The sequence below is a fragment of the Sceloporus occidentalis genome, unplaced genomic scaffold, assembly GCF_023333645.1.
Source record: "Sceloporus occidentalis isolate IW3139 unplaced genomic scaffold, rSceOcc1.0.p SCAF_70, whole genome shotgun sequence".
Lineage (NCBI taxonomy): Eukaryota > Metazoa > Chordata > Lepidosauria > Squamata > Phrynosomatidae > Sceloporus > Sceloporus occidentalis.
The window spans coordinates 1,983,951-2,005,334 of record NW_028317050.1 but is presented as its reverse complement, the minus strand read 5'-3'; the positions used below and the strand labels follow the sequence as shown (position 1 = coordinate 2,005,334).

The 21,384-nt window shown below is 39.9% G+C and overlaps 1 protein-coding gene across 1 annotated transcript; it reads left to right on the top strand.

Moving 5' to 3' along the window:
* Positions 1–647: 647 nt before the first annotated feature.
* LOC149286337 (D site-binding protein-like) lies at positions 648–21,369 on the top strand. The gene is made up of 4 exons (XM_089494241.1): positions 648–813; positions 7,671–8,003; positions 20,421–20,641; positions 21,154–21,369. Exons 1-4 carry the CDS (start codon positions 648–650, stop codon positions 21,367–21,369), a joined length of 936 nt encoding a protein of 311 aa, XP_089350367.1.
* The last annotated feature ends 15 nt before the right edge of the window (positions 21,370–21,384 follow it).

The window sequence follows — 21,384 nt, the reverse complement described above, 5'->3', positions numbered from 1 at the left end:
TGGCCATAACTAGGTCAAGAACCTCCCCACCGGCGTTTGATTGGGTAAAAATAGGTCAGGGTCCACCTGCCTCTCCCCATGTCACTGCCACATGACTCTCCCAGTGAAACTTGGAAAACACAAACACACACACAGGCAGGCTGAGGCAGTCGCGCTGCGAGCCCTTAAAATAAAAGGGTCCCTGGAAATAAATAAATATCTGGTGGAGACGAGGAAAAAAAAACCCACGCAAGCTTTCCAGCTGATTGGCTGCCCGGGAAGTCTCAGTTTCATGGATGTAGCTGCTGCAGACTCCTCCTATCTTCTCTCTGCCACAGAGGAAAATAAGAAAAAAAGCAAAACATTTTTCCATTGATCAGGAAATGGGTAAACTACCTTCACCCCCAAGCAAAAAGAAAAAGTCCGTGTATCCGGTGCTTTGAGCGTTCTCTGCTCACTTGCTCAAGTGGAGACCTCTTTTGAATTGCATTGTGTCTCATTTGATTTAATCACTTAATTATTTTTCTTGAAAAAAATTGATTTTAAGTACATTCATTTTTAAGAACGAAGAAGACGTCTTGTTGCAGTGCGCTCGGTATTCCCGTGTTGGGGGGGTTCTTGTTGCATCCTTCATCTGCTTCGTATTGACGTGCAAACTGTCAGAAGAGATGGCTCGGCCAACAACCCAGCTGGCTGGCAGTGAAAAGCTACAGGGCCAACAGCTGCATCCAACGCCTCCCATTGGGGTGCCAGGGGCGGGGATGGTGAGCTTGAAGAGCCTGCTGCAAGGCCCCATAAAGGGGCAGGAGCGAAGGGCAAAGGACCTCTCTAATTGTAAGTACAGCAATTGCCCTGACAGCTGTGGTAAAGCAGTGTGCCAGCCATTCGTTCCTTCGCAGGGATCCTATATGCTTCGTATGGTTAAATAAAGGCTTCAGGTGCATTCTATGCATTCTACATAGATCTCATTCCTACACCTTTGCTCTGCAATTGTATATTTTGTAACCATTTTTGCCTCTGCTGCTAGTGTACTCTTTCACATTGCATCCATATTTTTCCTGCTGCTGCTGTATCATCATAGAATCATCTCATTTATAGTATATTTCTAAAGCTCCCCTAGACATGTTTAGGATCTACTTCCAAAATAGAATATACAGAGCATCGCATGCACTTCTTAGGATTAGTAGGTTCTGCATATCAAACATAAAAAGGCATTGGGGTTCAATCATGTGCAGCCTGTGTTGTGGCAAGAAGCAGTGTCATGCAGCTTATTGACCATATTAAATAATAGGTTGCTCATGGTCTTCTTATACTCATGCACCAGTGTGTCTTAAGTTGTCATTGTCAGTTTTGTATATTGCCAATTGTAACGCTATTGCTTTTCACTCTTTGGTATTGTTACATAACTTACAAATCTTTTGCATGTTTATAAATAAAATGTAATAATAACAATTAGTATTTTGGGGTGATGGAGGCATTTGTCATAGAAACCGAATTTGACAGCAGATAGAAAACATTTGGCCCATCTTAGTCTGCCAGCATTTCCTCATATAAAGACTCAGATCTTAATAAGTCCTTGGTATCGTCTTAGACTTTATGCCCATACCGTACTCACTATATTACCCTGTACCACTTCTGATGGGAAGAAGGCTGTTCAATTTCTTTCCCACTCTGTTAGCAATGTAAAAGTTCTTTACCTTACATCTAGATCATGACTTCTTCTTGTAACATTTCTCCTCCTTTGTCATTTTGACTTTTGAGGTTTTATACAGTTGTAAGTCCATCAAATTTGTTAGGTGCACATTGCCCCTGTTTTTAATTTTCATCATTTGGATTCCAGATCCTTCATTCTTGGTATGGTTGTGCATCTCAGAAATAACATATTACTAGGGAAGCAGCACAACCATGATGCAAACTCTTATTTTAATGGCTTGCAATTACCAGCAGCTACTGGAACTATAAACAGGAGATATATTCCAAAATGAATTCATTTTCCACCCCAAATCTCTTTGGTTATATATACTATCAGTTTGCAGATTTCAAAGAATTATCAAAACATCAAGTATGGGTGTTGCCAAGACCAATACTTTACCCATTTCTCTATTTCTTGTTTTACTTTTTAGTTGTTGAGGACTCAGCAGAATACTACACAACTGGAAAAATCTATTTATTTATTTTTTAGATTATGTAGGACACATAATCTAAAAAATAAATAAATAGATTTTTCCAGTTTTTTTTAATAGAATATTACACATGATCTCACGTGCATTTATTTGACAAAATATATATAAGTATAATTGACTGTGGAGCAATAAATACATAGCATGCATGAAATTTTAATAGTTATTTTGGGAGAGGTTTCTTTGGCTCATATTCTCTTCTGTAGTGGAACTTCGTGTGTATCGAGTTCTCTGAATCACATGTACTTATTTTACATTTAGTGAATGTTTAGTAGATAGATCTCCAAGGATTTGGCGTTAGAGAGCTGAGTTGCACAATAACATGGACCATTGCCTGTAAAGCATGGAAGGCAGGGTGTAGGTAGAGTGCATTTCAGGTGAGCAAGAAGCTGGTGTTCAATGTTGCGTCCTACCTTGCTGACACCTGACTGGATGAGTTACTGCAGCACGTGTAGTATGGGGTGGTGACAGGACGGGCCATGTGGAAGAGATTGTTATGCCTCTCAAGTGTTTATTGTGCTTTCAGAACATTAATGTATTCATGCATGGGGAAAAAATTTATACAGGGGGGTTGACAGTACTATGAAACATTGGAGTGCAAGCTTTGTCCTTTTGTTTTGGAGTTAAGGAACAGGTGGTTTAGAATATGCAGAAAAACTGCGCTCCAGTTGGTAAAGCAATTATTTATTTTGTTTAAATGACAAATTTCAGGTGTGGAGTATGTTCTTCCTTTCTACATAAGAAAATTATAATGCCTGTATAATAACATTTTAGAGATTGTATAAAAAAAACAAAACATTTACTAGGTTGAACATACCTGGCCTAAAAACCACACCACTTGCCTAAAAACATCGAGCTAGATTCTGTGAGCCATGTAATACTTTAGTTTGGCGTTAAGGGAGGACTCCCGGATTTAGGGTATGTAGGAGTCTATTCTGCATGGAATCTAGTGCATTTGGGTGCAAGCATTCTTTAGGTATTTGAGTTCTTCAGTATCATAACTATTACCCCTGCTGCCTCTGTTCAATTCTCAGAGCTGACATTGAAATTCACGTGAGTAGCAGCCATCAATCACATGTATGCTACCTGAACATGTTTTGCTAGCATACAGGAGATTGGCTGCTGCTTCAGTCACTTCAGAGAGAGTGCTACCAATCATATGCTAGATTTCATACCGATGCTTTCTGGTTTCAGTGGAGGCTACCAGGAGAGGACAGTTGCAAGGCCGTATTAAGGAGCTTTGGGCCCCTTCTCTGGGTTTCATGCTTTACTCAAGCTCTTTTCCCCCTTTCTTCTCTGCTCCCCTAGTGGTCTTTCCTTCTGTAAAAGGAACTATATGACTTGCTGATTTTTTTCTATCTTGTCTGCTAGTTATATTTTTCATCCTCTTTCTGACTCCTATTCTGCCCCGACCGACATGTGCATACACACGCACGCACATAATATATCAATAAACAGTAATAAGCGCACTCTCTATGAATGATTGTTGATTTTATTGTCTAGTGGTGAGACACTAGTGGGAGTGGAGCCTCTGTCCACATATACACAAGTGCTGTATAATTTTTTTTTTTTTACATGTGTATTCCGTGTCTTAATAATCTTTCTCACTGTAGAATGATGGAGTTTGTTTGAAAATGGCCAGATTGATGGGCAGCAGCAATTGCTTCTCTAAAATCATTGCTAATGTCATTCCTTCTTGGCATTGTGTTAACACACGCCTGAATGCTCCAGCAGCAAACTGCTAAAACTTCGGCTTTTATAGAGGTGGTCACACTTGCTGATGATCAACTAATGAAGGGCATTTGATTAGCAGCACCTGTCAGCTACTTGGTGTCTTAATTCCTATGGAAGTAGTAGGGGTGTACTTAGTTTTTCACACATGGCTTCTCCATTTTGGCTTATTTTTGTTGAATAAATCATGACACGATGTAATATGTCACGTGGTGTTGCACATCTGAGGTTTAATTTGTCTATTAGACCTGCTAAGGAACAGGTCATTGTTAGGTTAGAAACATAAAAGGTGTCGGCAAATAAGAGCCATTCGACCCATCTAGTCTGCCCAACCTCTGAATATTTCCCTTAGTCCCTGGCCTTATCTTATGTCTAGCTTAGCCATATACCTATCCCATGCTTGCTCAATTGCCTTTTACTGTTTAAATCTCCACTTCTGCTGGAAGGTTATTCCTTGCATCCACTACCCTTTCAGTAAAGTCAAATTTCCTGATATTACTTTTAAAGCTTTGTCCATCTAGCTTAAGACTGTTATGTAGACTCTTGTCTTGTATGAGGACACACCTCTTAATGGTTTAGTTCAAGTGTTTCAATCTGGCCCATTGCAAGAGGTGTTTAACCCCTTAATGACAAAGCCCGTACATGTACGGGCTCAAAATGCATTGTTTTCAATGGGTTAAGGGACCGCTCATTATCCTTAAGGGGTTAAAAGAAGAACCTAGCCATGCAGTCGGCATTTACAAACATTTGTGAATAAAATGGGTCGTTCTGATTTGCTCAGTGAATTCAAGCGTGGTGCTGTGATAGGATGCCACCTTTGCATTAAGTCAGTTTGTGAAATTTCATCCCTGCTAGATATCCCACTGTCAACTGTAAAGTGGTATTATTGGACATTGAAAGCGTTTAGAAACAGCAGGACCAGAGCCACAAAGCAGTAGACCGCGTAAAAGTGGTGTGGAAAAGTTGTCAACGCTCTGCTGATTCCATAGCTGAAGAGTTCCAAACTTCCACTGGTGTTAATATCAGCACAAAAACTGTGCGGCGGGAGCTTCACAGAATGTGTTGCCTTGGCCGAGCAGCTGCATGCAAGCCTCACATCACCAAGTACAATGCCAAGTGGCGGATCGAGTGGTGTAAAGCACGCCGTCACCGGACTCTGGAGCAGTGGAAACACTTCTCTGTTTGGCAGTCTGATGGGCGAGTCTGGGTTCGGCAGATGCCTGAGTGCATTGTGCCAACTGTGAAGTTTGGTGAAGTAGGGATATGGTATGGGACTGTTTTTCAGATGTTGTGCCCCTTACTTCCAGTGAAAGGAAATCTTAATGCTTCAGTATACCAAGACATTTTGGACAATGATATTCTTCCAACTTTGTGAGAACAATTTCGGGAAGGCCCTTTTATCTTCTAGCATGACTGTGCCCCAGTGCACAAAGCAAGGTCAATAAAGGTTGGATGTGTTTGGTGTGGAAGAACTTGACTGGTCACACAGAGCCCTGACTTCAACCCCATCATCACCTTTAGGATGAAGTGGAATGGAGATTGCGAGCTGGGCCTTCTCATCCAATGTTAGTGCCTGACCTTACAAATGCTCTACTGTATGAATGGTCAAAAATTCCCACAGAAACACTCCAAAATCTTGTGGGTTACGAGCTGGAAAGCAAGCGGCAGAGTATGCGGTGGAAGCTTGCTGAGAAGTGATGTCATTTCCAGGAGTGCAATGTCAGTGGGTTCTATACATCTCGGAGCCCAGTTGGATTGCCTCTTAGTGAGACAGGTGAGAAGTATGGATGTGGCTGAATGTTGGGGCTCTAGAGCAACTAGTTAATTTTATTAAACGGCACAAGGTCTGTTAATACAGACTTCTGTTTCACTGTTCCCTCGCAAAGCTTGCTGGCTATTGATGCTGAGCACTGGGATAGGGGAGAGATAAGTAGTAAGAAAATGAAGAGATAAAGAGAACGATATAGGGGAGAGATAATGAGGAAAGAGAAGGAAAGAAATTGAGAGAAGGGGGGATATAGTGGCGGTAGCAGCACATATGGGTTCCATCTGAGAAGCCACCAAATACCTTGCATCCATCCTGTTTTAATCTAAATATATTTATTTACATTTAGAATAAAGTTGTTTGGTGGCTTCTCAGATAGAACCCACGTGTAGATGCCACTTTTCTTCTTTAAGATATGAGAAAAGAAGGGTTAAACACATTGCATATTATTCATCAAATTGCTGCATTAATCCCCAACAAAAAATATATATTTTCCCCAAATAAACTGTATCTTACAGGCTGTGTGATGCATGTGAGTGTGTGTGTTAATGCTTGTGTGCGTGTTATTGTTTTCACTTTCCAGGAAAAAAACATACCAGGTGTAGGCACCAACATGCAGTGTTGAAACTTTGAGGTTTGCAACAGTTCTGGAGCTGCAGGTTTTCTAGCAAGGAAAGAATTGATTTTTCTTTTGCACTAAAGAATGCATCTTAAGGTACCTGCAAGGTACTTTAATATGCATTTTTAATTGGTGGGGCTCTATTGGACATTTATTGGACGACACACCTAGAGAAATGTAACGTTCCGTACAAAACTGAAATAAACAATAGGAGTCTATTATTCCTGCTGTGCAGCATCAAACCTAAATTGAAAATTAGACATATACATTCAATTAATGTCCTTGACAGTCCTTTTTTACAGCTGGGCAACATGGCAATTGGCTCTTTCTCACAGTAAGAATTATGGGCAACATGGCAATGTTGTCCAATGTAAGGCCTTGTGCTGGAGTACTGGATAACGTTGTGTATGAGTGGGGGCTGCCAGATAGTGTTATGTCCGACAGGGAGATGGGGGTTATGTGCTGCCCAAAGAGAAGAGGAAAGGGTAAAAGGGAGAGAGTGACACAAAAGCTAGTAATATAATAATATGCCACAGTGCTCAACTTTTAGCTTTTATCCTATAAAATTACTCAAACCATGTTTTCATTGCAGTATTTTTAAGAATGGTTTGCTTTACCATTTGGTCAGGAATTTGATATTGTTTATGCTGTGCTACGACTCTAAACCTGCCGTATTCTAGGAATAAACTGGAATATTTCATCCTCATGAATTTTTAAAATATGAGTTGGTCTTATTGAAGGCTCAAGGAGTTATTTTAAAATTAAATATATCACGTGACCACTAATACTCCAGCTGTTGAATACTTTAGCCCTTGTCAAGCTTTCACCAGTAGAACATTTTGGTGCATGTAGACCACCATCCAGTGTGACATTGGTAGCTTTTACCTGTTTATGTGTGATATGAAAAGCAGATTTCATCACTGAGAATGAATGTTACTATAAATGTGCGTATATATGTGAATCTTATCACATGGCCTTGATTTTCAACTGCAGTCATCCTGCATGAGTGCCTGCCTGGCCAGGGGGTTCCTAGGGTAAGGCAGGACCTGATGTATTACCGGAGCCAGTTAACGACTAAAAATTTCTAAACTATTTGTGTGGTTTTTATTTGGATTATAAACAATTTTCACGCAATGCCTGCTTTGCTAGTGGGTTCTAGTGATATCTCCGAAGCTTAATAATCAAGGTTTATATGATCTGTCTTAGCTGTAAGGCCATGCAAACACATTTTAAATTTTGTAGCTGTAATGTTTCTAAATGTATTATGTATGGTATGAGGTGTTGGGTAACCTGCAAGAAATTACAATGGATTCTGCTGTGTTAAAAAAAATACTTAAAGTATTATAATGGCTTAATTTTTCTGTCTTCTGATTATACTATGTGCCTTATCCTCAAGGTATCATGAAGGACAAGGAGAGAAAACTAGAAGATGAAATGGCTGGTCAGCGCTCCTCTCACTGTGCTTTCCTAGGATCCCTGCTTTGGGAACGTACCCTGCCATATAATGAAATAGAATATGTTGACCTGGATGAGTTTCTGCTGGAGAATGGTCTCCCACCAAGCCCACCTCACCAGCCTTTTTCACCATCTAATCTAACACCACCTCCATCGAACCAGTCAGTGGTAGACCTCAGCCGACCAGCATCCTGCGCCTCTTCTACCTCTGCCTGTTCCTCTCCAGTACAAAGTATGATGGGTAGTGAATTTGAACATTCAAGTGGCAAAGCAGGTATAACATTCAATAATGTTATTATTTATACTTTTGATATTGAGTTTAAAATATTGCTTACTGATGGAAGCGAGGAGCTAACAAATAAGACATTTCTAACTACATTTTATAGGGAATGTGTAGATTAGAAGAATGGTCTGAAATTTTGCTTCTTTGTTCCTTTAAGTCAGTGTCAATTTAACGCTATATACAAGTTTTTTTTTTATATCAAAAAACCAAGACTTGAGTATGCATTTTCAACAGATTATAAGGTAGAAAAATATATTTTTCATGGTGATTGAAAAATAGTTGTATTCATCCAGTTAAAGGCAAAGAAAAGTCCATCCTAAGTGTTTTTTTTATTCTTCTCTGTAAAGTTTTTTTTTTTTTTACCATTTTGTTGAAACTGCTTGTCAAATCCTTTGAAGTACCAACAGTATAGTATGGATGCAGGGACATACACGAGTACATATGTCCATGTTTAAATCATTTGTTACTTACCACAAATTATATCAATTTAATGTTCACATGCATGAACTTGTGAAAGACTGTTTATTTTGTATGTATTAACCCTTTTGGGGTAGCCTTAATGGCAACTATAGGAATTGCATACCCCAACATTTTTTGGGGGAAGGGATAGAGGCAGAGATGGAGGACAGAGGCAGAGTTAGAGGCCCGGCAGGACCAACTGGTAATCTTACCTGCAGTTTGAGGTAGTCTGTGCTGTAACAAAACAGACCTCCATCAATGTCATTGCATAGTGGGCATGTAGCATAGTTTAGAGATGTCTGATTAATAATGTGTAAACTAACTGGTTACCATAAATGGGAAAATATTTATAGTTTTCTCCAATGTTCCAGGCAGCCTCCTAAACTCCTCCTCCACTTTTCAACATAGTTAAAACAAATTGACTAAACCTAGAAAAAATTAGATCACTTACCCTTTTTGTGTCACTGATTGGCTTGTTGAAACCTTAGGGATTTGTATCCAGTGCTTCCTGTGCCAGGGTGCCTAGATGACTTGGGTGTTAATGAAAAATGTATTATACAATCACTGGATTGTATAATACATTTTTCATTAACACCCAAGTTTTCAAAGGTGCCATTTAGTTGCCTTAACCAATACTTTTCCTCTTTGTTACACGGATCAGGTTTGTTGTCTATTGTTAGACGGGCTAGAACTCATTGTGCAAAAAGGGGTGGCTTGTTGTTCATGCAGAGGGTTTCTCATTGGCATGCTCAGCAAGTCAAACGGAGACTGTGAGAATTTCACTTAATCAAACAAATGTGTTTTGGGGGTAAATATTTGGAATCCTTAATTTGGTAAAAATAATGGGTGTATTGAGCAGAAAGAGTTACTAATAATTGCATCCAGTTGTACAGTTTGGCGGAAACACTGTGTGTTCCTCTTCTCCTGGCAAACACATTGAGCAAAAAGAAAGGCCAAGTCTGTGCCTTGTTTTGAGTTTAACACGAGGAAGCCTGTCCCAACCACAAACACATAACCGGTTTGCCATGTTGTGCCAGCCAGAAATGCCACTGTATGTACAGAGAGATCACATCTTAAACCCTTAGCTGGGACATTAACAAGAGCCTCATTCTCTTGTAGTAACAGAGGTACAGATGGGATTGTGTCATACAGATAAGAATATGAGTCTCTTTGTAATAGATCGATTTTGTATGCCAAGAGGATTACTTAAAATCCTATCCCTGGGTTCACTGTACAACCCATATCTGGCTTTTTTGTTTGTTTTGAATATGCTATAGTCATTGATTAATTTTGCTTGATCTATAGTAAGGTAGCAATATTTCACAATTGCTTTATAAATAGGTATTTACAGGTTTCTCAAGGCCACTAAGTTATTATGTCAGGGATCTGCACCTACATTAATCATATTCTTTCCAGGCAACAATGTTTCCTTGCAGAAATGATCACTCTTCTCCTTTGTTTTTTATTAGTATTTAAATAATGGTGTATTGTTCACCAGAGAGTGCTTTTTGTTCTGTTGTTTTGTCTCCTCCCAGAACCTGTGTCTAAAACGTGAGATGAACTAAGCAGACGCCTGCTTCTAGTCCACGTGCCTCCCCAGCATTCATAGTCATGATGCAACTCTGAGTTACAGTCTGCATTTATACTCCAAACGGCAGGGTGGAACAGATGGCAAGAGGCTTACAGCCGCGTGTGTGTGTGTGTGTGTGTGTGTGCGCTAGTATGTGTGTGAACGAAAAAAAGAGAGTGCTTGAATGTGTGTCTGCCTCGAGTTCATCCTTAGCCAGTGTATGTAGAACAGGGAATTAATGTGGCCCTGCCTGGCTGAATGCATGTGCCTACTTGACAACCAGGCTCTATGCCTATTGCTTCTTTGTCAACAGCCAAAGTATACTTTTGTAGAGGTGATGTGGGGTGAATTGGCAAGAACAAAGCCCATAAGTGTTAAGGAAGCAAAATACAAGAGAATGCTGGTTATGGGAGAGGCTGGCATCATGTCTCTGAGGACTGAGGAACGCGGCGTTTTCTGTTTTTGTACAGTTTGATAGCTTGTGGGCATTTTATATACAACATTGGTTTGCTTTCTGAACATTAGATGTCCGTTAATGGGATCTGTAACAACCTCATAGCTGTTAAATCTATGGCAGATTTAGGCAAATCTCATTAGAGAACTCTCAAGCATCTTGTTGTTTAGTGACTAGACCCAAATTTTTGTGATTTGTGACAGAACATTATTATTATGGTTCTGTACTGTACTTGCATGGAAAAAAATAAACAGAATATTTCCAAAACAATTACACTGATTGACAGACATATAATATGGGCTAGAGGTAGTTTCAATAAGCTAAAAGTTCCCATTCACAAGAGGACCTCTTTAATGGGTGCAGATCCAAGGACCCCCGTCAAACTATTTTCTTGGATCATAATGTGTTTGCAATGTGTATGGCAATAATAAAAACTAATTACTATGATGTATCATTTTACAAGTAACAGTTGCATTATTATGTAGCAGTCTATAGCGCTATATTCAGTGTCAGACTTTCTGAAAGATACACCTGCTATAATGTAACTGCAAATATTTTGCCCAGAAATCGTGTCAATGGTGGCTAGTAGTTACTGCATCATGTTTTTACTAGAGCAGGCTCATATTATATGTAAAACGTAGTAATTCGCTAAAGTTCATGTTTGAAATCATTAGAACAGTTTAAAAAAAAAAAAACACCCTAAAGCTGTGATTAAAAAATGACACTGGATAGACTGATTGAACTTAGTGCTGAAGCATAGGCGCGTCTGTCTTTTGCATTGTTTGTTAAATTGCAGAACGCATTATACCCTCTCCTAATGCACACTTCTCAGGATCATTTGACTTGATCTGTAATTATGCTACATGTTCTCATCTTAACTTCCAGAGACAAAATCTGTGTACTATAGTTAGAGATTGTCAGATGAAAAGAGCTCAGCATAACAAGTTTGAAGTATTACAGGAGCATGTAATCCCTCACAAGGTCAGATAGAAATTCCTTGTCTTCGCTTTCACATCTGGATTTTTTTGTAAATGTGCAGTGTTACTTGAATGTTTATGTGTTTGCTCTCATTTGCGTCATTTTATGTAACTACTAGTATAGTAAACTACAATATATATATAAAGCAAGGCCATTGTAATGATACAGGGTTTTGTTCTTTCAGAACTTTAAATGGCAACTTATTGCTAATAGTAATATTGTAAGGCAATGGGGCAAATAAAAAAAAAAACAAAAAACAACTCACCAACCATGATTTAAGTTGTCGCTGCAGGTACAAATGTGGGGATATAGAAGAGTGTTTTTCCATACTCCTACACCATTTACTGGAAATGATACCTAAAAGTGTCAGCATAATGTAACTATGTTAAGAAAGACATAACAAATGGTAACATGCTCATAAATACCGGGTTTTAAAGCCGTCATGTTATATAAATTTTCCCCTATAAAGAGAAGGTCTGGTCACCGTATATTTTGGACTGCCCTAAAAAAAAGTCCTCTGAAGCTTTCTCTGTAGAGTAGGTTGTTACAATCCTATAGCCAGCATGAATGCACTGGGGGCAAACAGCACACTTATGCATATAATAAATAATACGGCGCAAAACAGGTTAAAATAGTTTTAAATGTGTTTTCACGTGGGATTATCTGAAGTTTAAATTACCATATTCTCTATTTGTGTCTGGGTTGTACTTTGGCATAGTTACCTATGAAGCTAACCAGATTCAGAGAATAAGATGATATAGAGAAAACGTGTAGATGCTGACAGGAACATTGCTGGGATGTATTGCGAGTGTTCTTTCAAATTGTGTTTCTATGATTTTACTTGTTGATGCCCAACATAACTATGCTAAACATGCCACTTAATCATTTAATTGCAATGTAATAATCCAAAGCGTAGAAATGCACATAGCTGGTAGTGAATAGTTTTTCATTGTTTTTGTAAGCCGAAATGGTGACTTATTTCTCTTCAAGTTTATACAAGATGAGAGTTGGTACCATGTTAGCCGTATAATTACAGGAGACAAGTGGAGTTTGAATGATACCTTTATTGGCTAACTGAGTAAATATAGATTGCAAGCTTTCAAGACCTCTCAGGTCCCTTCATCAGGTTATGTTATACAATAATGTGAAAAACCTCTCTAAGTATCAGTCAAATAGCATGGTTACAATTGGGAAGCAGATAACATCAAAATGTCTAAGACAAGGTTCTTTGATCAGTCAATAGTGGTTGGCGCCACAATACGCCAACCTCTTTATGGCAAAATTAGAAGAGGATTTCATATCCACCTGCCAAACAAAACCCCTGGTGTACCTTCGCTATATAGATGATATTCTAATCATCTGGACCGCCAGCAAAGAGGAACTTATCACCTTCCACGAGAACTACAACACATTTCACCCCACCACCAACCTCACAATCAGCCACTCACCCACAGAAATAACAGACAGACCGACTTACCTTAAAAACAACAGCTTCCACCCTAAACATACCAAAAAACTCTATCATATACAGCCAGGCCATCAGATACAACCGCATCTGTTCTGATACAGCAGATCGCGACAAACAGCTCCAGAAACTAAGGGGAGACTTTATGAACCAGGGCTACAATGCCAGGATAATTGACAACCAGATACAGAAGGCCACCAACATTCCCAGAAAAAAATTACTAAAGTACAAAGAACATCATACTGGAACCCGTGTGCTCCTGGTTGTCACTTACCACCCCCAGGTAGAAGCTCTACGCAAAATATCTAAAGAACTTCAAGCAACACTACACACTGATGACAGACTCAGGGACATTTTTCCACAGCCTCCCCTACTTTCCTTCAGACAGCCCCCCAATCTTAAACAACTACTAACCAGGAGTGCCCTGAACAAGTCCACAAAAAATGGCACTTTCCCCTGCCTACAAGGAAGGTGTAAAACATGCGCACACATCCACACTGTGCCTATACCAAATTCTAATACACTCCATAAGATCAATGGTGCCTTCTCCTGCAAATCTTCTAATGTGGTTTACCTTATTATGTGTGCAAAGTGTCCAACAGCCCTCTACGTAGGCGAAACAGGCCAGCCATTGCATAAAAGGTTTAATTCACACAGATTCAACATCAACAACAACAGAGCAGAGACACCAGTGGGAGAACATTTTTGCCAAAATGGACATAGCATCAGTGACATCAGACTGGCTGTATTAGTGGGACTGTTCAAAACTCAGAGGGAGAGAAAAATATGGGAGGTTATATTAATACTTAAATTTAACTCTTTAAATGCTGGCCTCAACGGGGGTAGGGAATTTGTATCCCATTATCACTTTGTAGATAACAAACGAGACATGCACACAACCTGACCCCATTAGAGTTGTGAATACCTCCAGACACCTCCTTTTATGACTCCAATCCACCTCTGATTTTAACACTATTGACTGATCAAAGAACCTTGTCTTAGACATTTTGATGTTATCTGCTTCCCAATTGTAACCATGCTATTTGACTGATACTTAAAGAGAGGTTCTTCACATTATTGTATAACATGCCTGATGAAGGGACCTGAGAGGTCTTGAAAGCTTGCAATCTATATTTACTCAGTTAGCCAATAAAGGTATCATTCAAACTCCACTTGTCTCCTATAAGTTTATACGTATTTTTGCACAATTCTTCATAGTTTTCGTGCAATAATTATGTACTAATATCCATTTATTATATTTTCATAAAACACAGCCCACGGAAACCCAAGTATAAAGGTGTCAGGTTCCAGACCCTGGAATAAGCCTTCCAATGTAAATCTTGCAGGGTCCATGAGGGTGGTCAGCCTTTGTGGGGAAAACTTACAGGTTAAGATAGCCTTGATATATGGGAAGATTGCACTTTGGTTATCAGTTCCCAGACAGGATCTGTCTTCCTAAGTGTCATTGTCTGTCACAGTGTGTTCTACTTTGCTCAGAGCCTATGCTCGGATCAGTTCTCAGTTGCCAGTGAAGGACAAGGGTTAGTGTTGGTCTGTCGAGTTTGACAATAGCTCACACCAGTCGCAAAGCAGGATTCCACTGGCTTCAATTCATTGCCAAGCAGTATATCTGCAGGGATACCTTAAAGGTTCTTGACCTCCTTGTTTCCTTGTGCACCTCAGCTGGACATTTGTTATAGATCCGTTCCAGCAGCACCAGCTGGATTCCTTCTACTGTGTCAATTGCACGTCCCACCATCCTCAGCAAGCTTGATTCAGTCAGCTGGCGCATCCCACTCCTCTGCCAAAGCTCTTATAACCTCCAGAGTTTAGTGATAACAGCATGCTGTGCCAGCATGACTTGCTTAACCTCCTCATAGTCATAGAAAGTGACAGCAGATAAGAACCATTCAGCCCATCTAGTCTTTCCTTTCTAGGAAAGGCTGTGTAGGCTTCCTTTGCTCTGCCTGAGAGCTGTCCCACAAGAATCTTGACTCACTCATTTGAGTGTGTGTGATTAAGTTCCCACTACCTCCTAATGTCTTGATGATATCCATCAATGTCCCACTTCCCCTAACTGAACTTAGTGTGGTAAGACTAGTGTTTGAGGACAATCTATGATGGGAGTCGGTCTCTATATGATTCAGACCTTTCCTTGGCTGCCCATGACCCTTTACCGGTTCACCTCTTTTCCTTCCTTCCTTGGACCACTTTTGATATGTACTGACCACTGCAAACTGGGAACACCCCACAAGAGCTGCAGTTTTGAAGATGCTCTGACCCAATCACCTAGCCATCATAATTTGGCCCATGTCAAAGTCACTCAGATTCTTAGGCTTGCCCACCTTTCCTGCCTCTAACACAAAAACTTTAAGGACACAATGTTCACTTGCTGGTTAATATATCCCACCCACTGACAGGTGCCATGATAACAAGATTATCAGTATTATTCACTTCACTGGTCATAATGTTATGGCTCATCGGTGTATATACTAAGCAATAAAAAATCTTTAGGCATTACTTAAAGAACCTTTGCTATAGGAATTTTAAATAATCAGTCTGTATGTGTGCAGATAGAGGTATAAAAAAGTATACCAGTGACAATGTAACCATTGAAATACCAACACATGGAGCGTAGCATATAAAAAGAAGCCACTGATACTGCAGCACTAAATTATATATTCCAAAAAAAAACTGGAAGTTACATAGGTGTATTTACTTTTTGTTAGGCTTCTTAAATTGCATTTGGTGAAATAACCTTATTAGCAAAGCTATTGTATATCAATCTGCTTGAAGGTATTATAATTCTTCCATCTGTGGCCTGCCTGTGAAGCTTCGTGATTTAAATCCTGCAGTCCTTTGTTCTACCTTTTGTGTTTATTACAGACTTGCTTTGAGTAAGATTAGCTTCCATAGCTAAATCATAGATTCAAGTCAATTTTGCAGAGGTTTGCTTGAAGCCCCTGGAGGGACTCTTTAGAAAGTTCAGCCAAATTGTGTCTGAATCCCTCCACTTTCCTGTCTCCAGTAAATAGTAAGATGTGTATCCTCGGAAATGATTTCTTTCTCAAATACTGTATATGATCAGATGATCAAATCATTAGTCAGGAACTGCACTGAGCCATAATGTTATTGTACGGAGCCCTGTTTTCATGCATATTCATGAACAGATTTCATAACAAAACAGGAACGGGATGGTATTCCTGTATACCCATTGGTAGCGTCTCCGTACCTGACTGAAGTCATTCTGAAATAATTTGAAAAAAAGTCTAGAGCCTGTAAGTTAAATATTTATCAGGAGTTAAGTTGTCCTGGAATCACTGCAGAAATCATTAACGAGCAAGGTCCATTTGACTTGTGTAGTCAGAGGTAAAATTGGTAAATTAGGATCTGTTTTGCTAAGAGTATCCACAGGTCAGTAACTGATCTCATACGGTAGTGCTCCGCAGAGGTAGGTGGGTCTAGGACTAAAGCTGAGTGGGATGGTAGCCCCTCAGCTGCATAATCAATAGGACAGAGCATACTTCTGGGCGATCAGGCTGTCTGGCGCACTGCTTACTCACTGGGCAGAGCGGATGTTGGCAAAATACACCACCAGCTACCGGGCAAACAATCTGATGCATTCCAACACTACAACTGCATTTTAAGTAAAAAAAATAAATTAAACTAAGGTTTACATTTCCATTAAATCCAGGGTGTTGTATATCTTTCGAGAAAAGCTACATAATCCCCTGGCATCTCCCCAATCTTTGTATTAGATGCCTCATATGCTTTGTATGAAATGTGCCAGGGGTTCCAAACTTCCCACTTATTAGGGAATGCTTGTGTGCAAACTCATTTAAAATATATTTATCAGCTTGTTGTGAACCCATAACACCTGTGGTTTCATGCCATCAGTGAAACAGCAAAAATCACTTTGGATTGGTTTGTCTTTCTGTATTTTAGGATGGTAGTAGTTGCTTATGATTGCGCTAAACCTCCTGGTACCTCATTAAGAACCTAAGAACAGCCCCAGTCCGAGAATATTGGTGCCAGTTCATAAAGCTAGTATAACTGTTTGATTTTCCTAGTTTCTTTGAAACTACATGAATTGACCTTTGGCTACAGCCACAGATTTCTTCATGACTACCTACAGTTTCTTCTCTAGAATCTCTGCGATCTAGTGTTGAAGTGCTAGCGGCGGCTGAGTCTCTGGGGCTAATCCAAAGAGGAAACAGAACTTTAGTAGATGGATCTGTTTTGGCCATGTATTTGTTCATGTGTATACTTATAAACCCGTGGGGTTCGGGCATTTTTTTACATTTGTGAATCCCATTCGATATAGCTTGTTAAAAGGAAATTGTGTAAATATTTTTGTGATAAATACGCAATTAGCAGTATTCCTGAAAGATACATTGTAGATAATAAACAGTATTTTTAATTCCTTTGCACAGACTGTGACAGTATGAAGGTTTTTTTGCTCTTATGTTGTGCATCCTACATATCTAATCCTTGATTCTTCCTTATGATGGTGAATGCAAATTGCATTCCTATGTGGGCACAGTTCTACCCAGATAAGCTAGCAACAGCGCTCTGCAGAAGGCTGGCAGCAGATCTGATTCTACATCCAGCTATCCCACCCCCTCCCATTTCCTCCCTAGGAATTTAGGATTTCACATCAATTAGTCTCGCTCAGCCGGCTCCCTTTGTAAAAGTCCTCTCTCCACTGCCCACCCCTCCTTTTCCTTACTCTAACACCCTCCTTTGCATTCCCTTCCCTGGGGCCACCTCACACTCCAACTCCATGTGCATGCTCATTGCAAATATACCCCTCCCTCCTTCTAGAAGAACATGGCCAGCCAGGGAAATCCACTCACGGGGAGCAGCTGCAGGAGCTGACATGTGCCAAGCCAGCGAGGGAGGCGGGGAGGGCTGATGCAGCAGCCGCCTCTCTGTGCGAGAGCACGAGACCTGATTACTGTACCCAGACTCGTGCAGGGCCACGGCCATCACCTGTCTGCAGATTACACGGCAATAGAAGGAACCTCTCCGAATACTGCTCTACTTTAATGGGGAACAGAAATCCATGGAAATTGCAGACGAGAGTGATCCTTTCATATCTTATAGAATCTAGACAATCCATACATATGGAAAATTCATTTAAATGATATGTAGAATTGTGGATGCGCCATTTGTTCATAACCCCTTTGTCCATTAAAGGAGAAGGAAAAGTCACTGTTTCCACTTAGCTAGATGTTATGCTAGGGCAATGGGAAGTAAGGTTTTTTATTTTTTTACATTTTTTTTTATTTTTTATATATTATTTTTACACAGAAATGGTTAGAGGTCCTCCTAGGGACCTCCTGAACATGCCAGTGATGTCACAATGACATCACAGCTCAGATTATATTTGTTTTTTGCTTTTCTCTTTCAGGACGGGAGGGGGAGTGAGAGACATGGTTTCTCACTCCCCTCCCCGCGATCCCCCTGCACCGATCACACTGTGATCTCTAGCAGGTCCTCACAGACCTGCATAGAGATCGCAGCGTCTCTGTGCCTCATCGGAGGGCAGGATATCCCCGCAGGGGATATCCTGTCCTCTGATGACCTTCCGGGTTACGTCAGCAGTGACGTAACCCGGAAGGGAATGCCCGATCGCGCGTTTGCAACTGCGCGATCGGGCACTTTCAACTGTAACAGCTTACCGGCTTTCATGCCGGAAGCTGATACGGGAGATCGGGCAGCAGAAAGCCGGCGATGCCGGCTTCTGCTGCCAGGGGGGAGTCCAGGCTGTCAAACGACAGCCTGGTCTCCCGTGCAGCGGCAGGGATGTGTCCCTGACGCTGCACGAAGGGCTGGACGTACCGGAACGTCCATAGGGGTTTCTTAGTGGGCGTTTTTTGGATGTCCCGGTACGTCTATAGTGGATTGAAGGGGTTAAGGGCAAATTTTGCATGGGATGTTTTAATTTGAGTATAATTCTCTTTTCTCTAACCTCTGTCCAATCGGAGCCAATATGACTGGGGGCGCCATTTGCCGCATTCAACGCAATGTTAGCAGGATTACTGTGTAATGCTCTCCATTTTAATGGGAAATCTCTATACATTTACATCAAGAACATCATCTCGCAAAGCATTTCAGCATACTTAGTGTAGGAGTTTCCGCTTTGACCAGAAGAAATAAAAATAAGTGCCTTCCATTTTCAGTATTTATTTATGCACCGTTTAAATGATCTGTCTTAACAGCACAACCAACTCAAAACATTTTAAACCTTAACATCATTGCATTCATTATATGTATGTCAGCTACCCATAGATTGTTAAATGTACCACTTATTGATGATGATTATTTATATAATGCCAACAGTTGCCCTCCTCACTACAGCTTAGAGTTTTTCACATTTAGATGTAACAGGCATGACAGTAGACGATATTTTTCTGTTTAAAAGGGACCAGCCACTGTCACAGATTTTAGCATACATTATAAATTATTTATTAGAAGTGCATGTAGCTTGCACTTTGTTATATCAATATGGAATATCTAGTTTTTTGTTTTTTTTTATAAAGTTTTTTTATTCGTCAATGAGGAGGAATAATCCTACAAATTGTGTGAATGTGAAGTTAAGAAGGCTACTACCTATGTTAAAAGATAAAAGGAGTTAGTGATATGTATATTGTTTTTAATAAGTAAACTTCATTATAAAAGTTTACTTAATGCAATGCATTGCAAAGTGTAATATTCATCAAAATGCGACAGATCGCTTTAATGGCAGTTTGCGAAGCTGGTAAATAATTTCCTGAATACTATCATATTAAAAATGAAAGCTTGTTCTCGTATTGTTTTTTCCTGGATTTTGAGGTAGACTTTACAAATGCATAACTTTGGTGGTTAACACGGGTTTCCATACGCTGAAAGTAACTGCTTGCCCATGAAACAATAAGAGGCAACACTTCCAAATATAACGCTGCCTTAGCTCAGCTCACAAATCATTTACCATTCTGGCCTCCGAGGCTTTGCGAATGAACCCCTGTAGTCTTTCAGATGTTGATGTGCAGTGAAACATGTTATAGTTGCTATTATACTGGACATAGGTCAACATTTTGAATCTTTTGTAGTAATCTAATTATTCTTATGTAAATGAAGTTAAATAAAAAAGATATAATGTGAAGGGGGGAGCATATTTTGCATATTGTATTCCTAGAACTATGTCAGTCGTGCTCCCTTATACCATAGATGGATACATTATTAAGTTAAATTGATGCTGTTGTAACCATACACGTGTTTCTCCTGACAAATAGCATTTTCAAAGGACTTTCCATTCTCATTCATTTTTAGCAAATACATGGACATATTTGTTGAAAGGCTCATTTTTTGCAATAGGATTTTTTAATATGGAAGCGTGACATGTATTTCAGTGTGAAGCCGAATCTTTACGGCATAACTGGTTCTTCGCTGGTGTCCTCTGAGTAATCCAAGCTGTTTTTTGGTTTTTTTGCACTTAAGATCAGATGACTCCTGTGTCTAGGGACAGTCCAAGTCCTGTGGACCCAGACTCTGTGGAAGTGATGATGAACTTTGACCCAGATCCTGCTGACCTTGCCTTGTCCAGTGTGCCAGGACATGAGACTTTCGACCCTAGGAAACATCGATTTTCTGAAGAGGAGTTGAAACCACAGCCCATTATGAAAAAAGCTAGAAAAATACAGGTGCCAGATGAACAGAAGGTAAAGTGAGGACATGGTGTTATTCTCTTTTGGCTCTGCATTTTGATTTGGCTGAAACCGTTAGCTGTGGTTTATCTATATGCAGATATGTAGAAGTAGGCAAAACGCCTACATTTTTAGCATGATATTTAGTCTGCAATAATCTACTCTTGATCTTTAATTCCACACATCTTCAGGAAAAGACATATGACAGCAATACATTGGCAAACGTGTTGCTGATTCATTCATAATATGAAGATGTGGGGAATAAGAGAAATTTGTTTTACTGTTACATGTTAAACAAGCATTAAATCTAAGATGTTTTTCTAGGGGAAAAGATAGTGTTTGCTTCACTGAACTCAATATAAAGAATATATAAATGAGATTACCCTAACAATTGTAATTGTGTGATTACAACAACAACCCATGTACATACTTTCACCTGTGTATGCTGTTGTTAATCTGCAGAGAGATTTGCCTTGAAGTTCTTAATCGACTTGTTACAATGTACATTTCTTTTTAATAATCACTAGGATGAGAAATATTGGAACCGGAGGTACAAAAACAATGAAGCGGCCAAACGGTCACGGGATGCTCGTCGCCTGAAAGAGAATCAGATCACAGTGCGGGCTGCCTTTCTTGAAAAAGAGAATGCAGTGCTTCGTCAAGAGGTAGCAAAAATCCGTCAAGAACTCTCCCGCTATCGCAACATTCTCTCCAAATACGAGTCACAGCATGGAGCCTTGTAAACGTGTAGCTGTCCC

Bases quoted from the DNA above. Each gene is read 5' to 3' on its own strand.
- LOC149286337 (XM_089494241.1), top strand. From the start codon at position 648: ATGGCTCGGCCAACAACCCAGCTGGCTGGCAGTGAAAAGCTACAGGGC. The intron at 814-7,670 runs GTAAGTACAGCA...CTTATCCTCAAG, and splicing joins GGCAAAGGACCTCTCTAATT to GTATCATGAAGGACAAGGAG. The intron at 8,004-20,420 runs GTATAACATTCA...TTTGCACTTAAG, and splicing joins ACATTCAAGTGGCAAAGCAG to ATCAGATGACTCCTGTGTCT.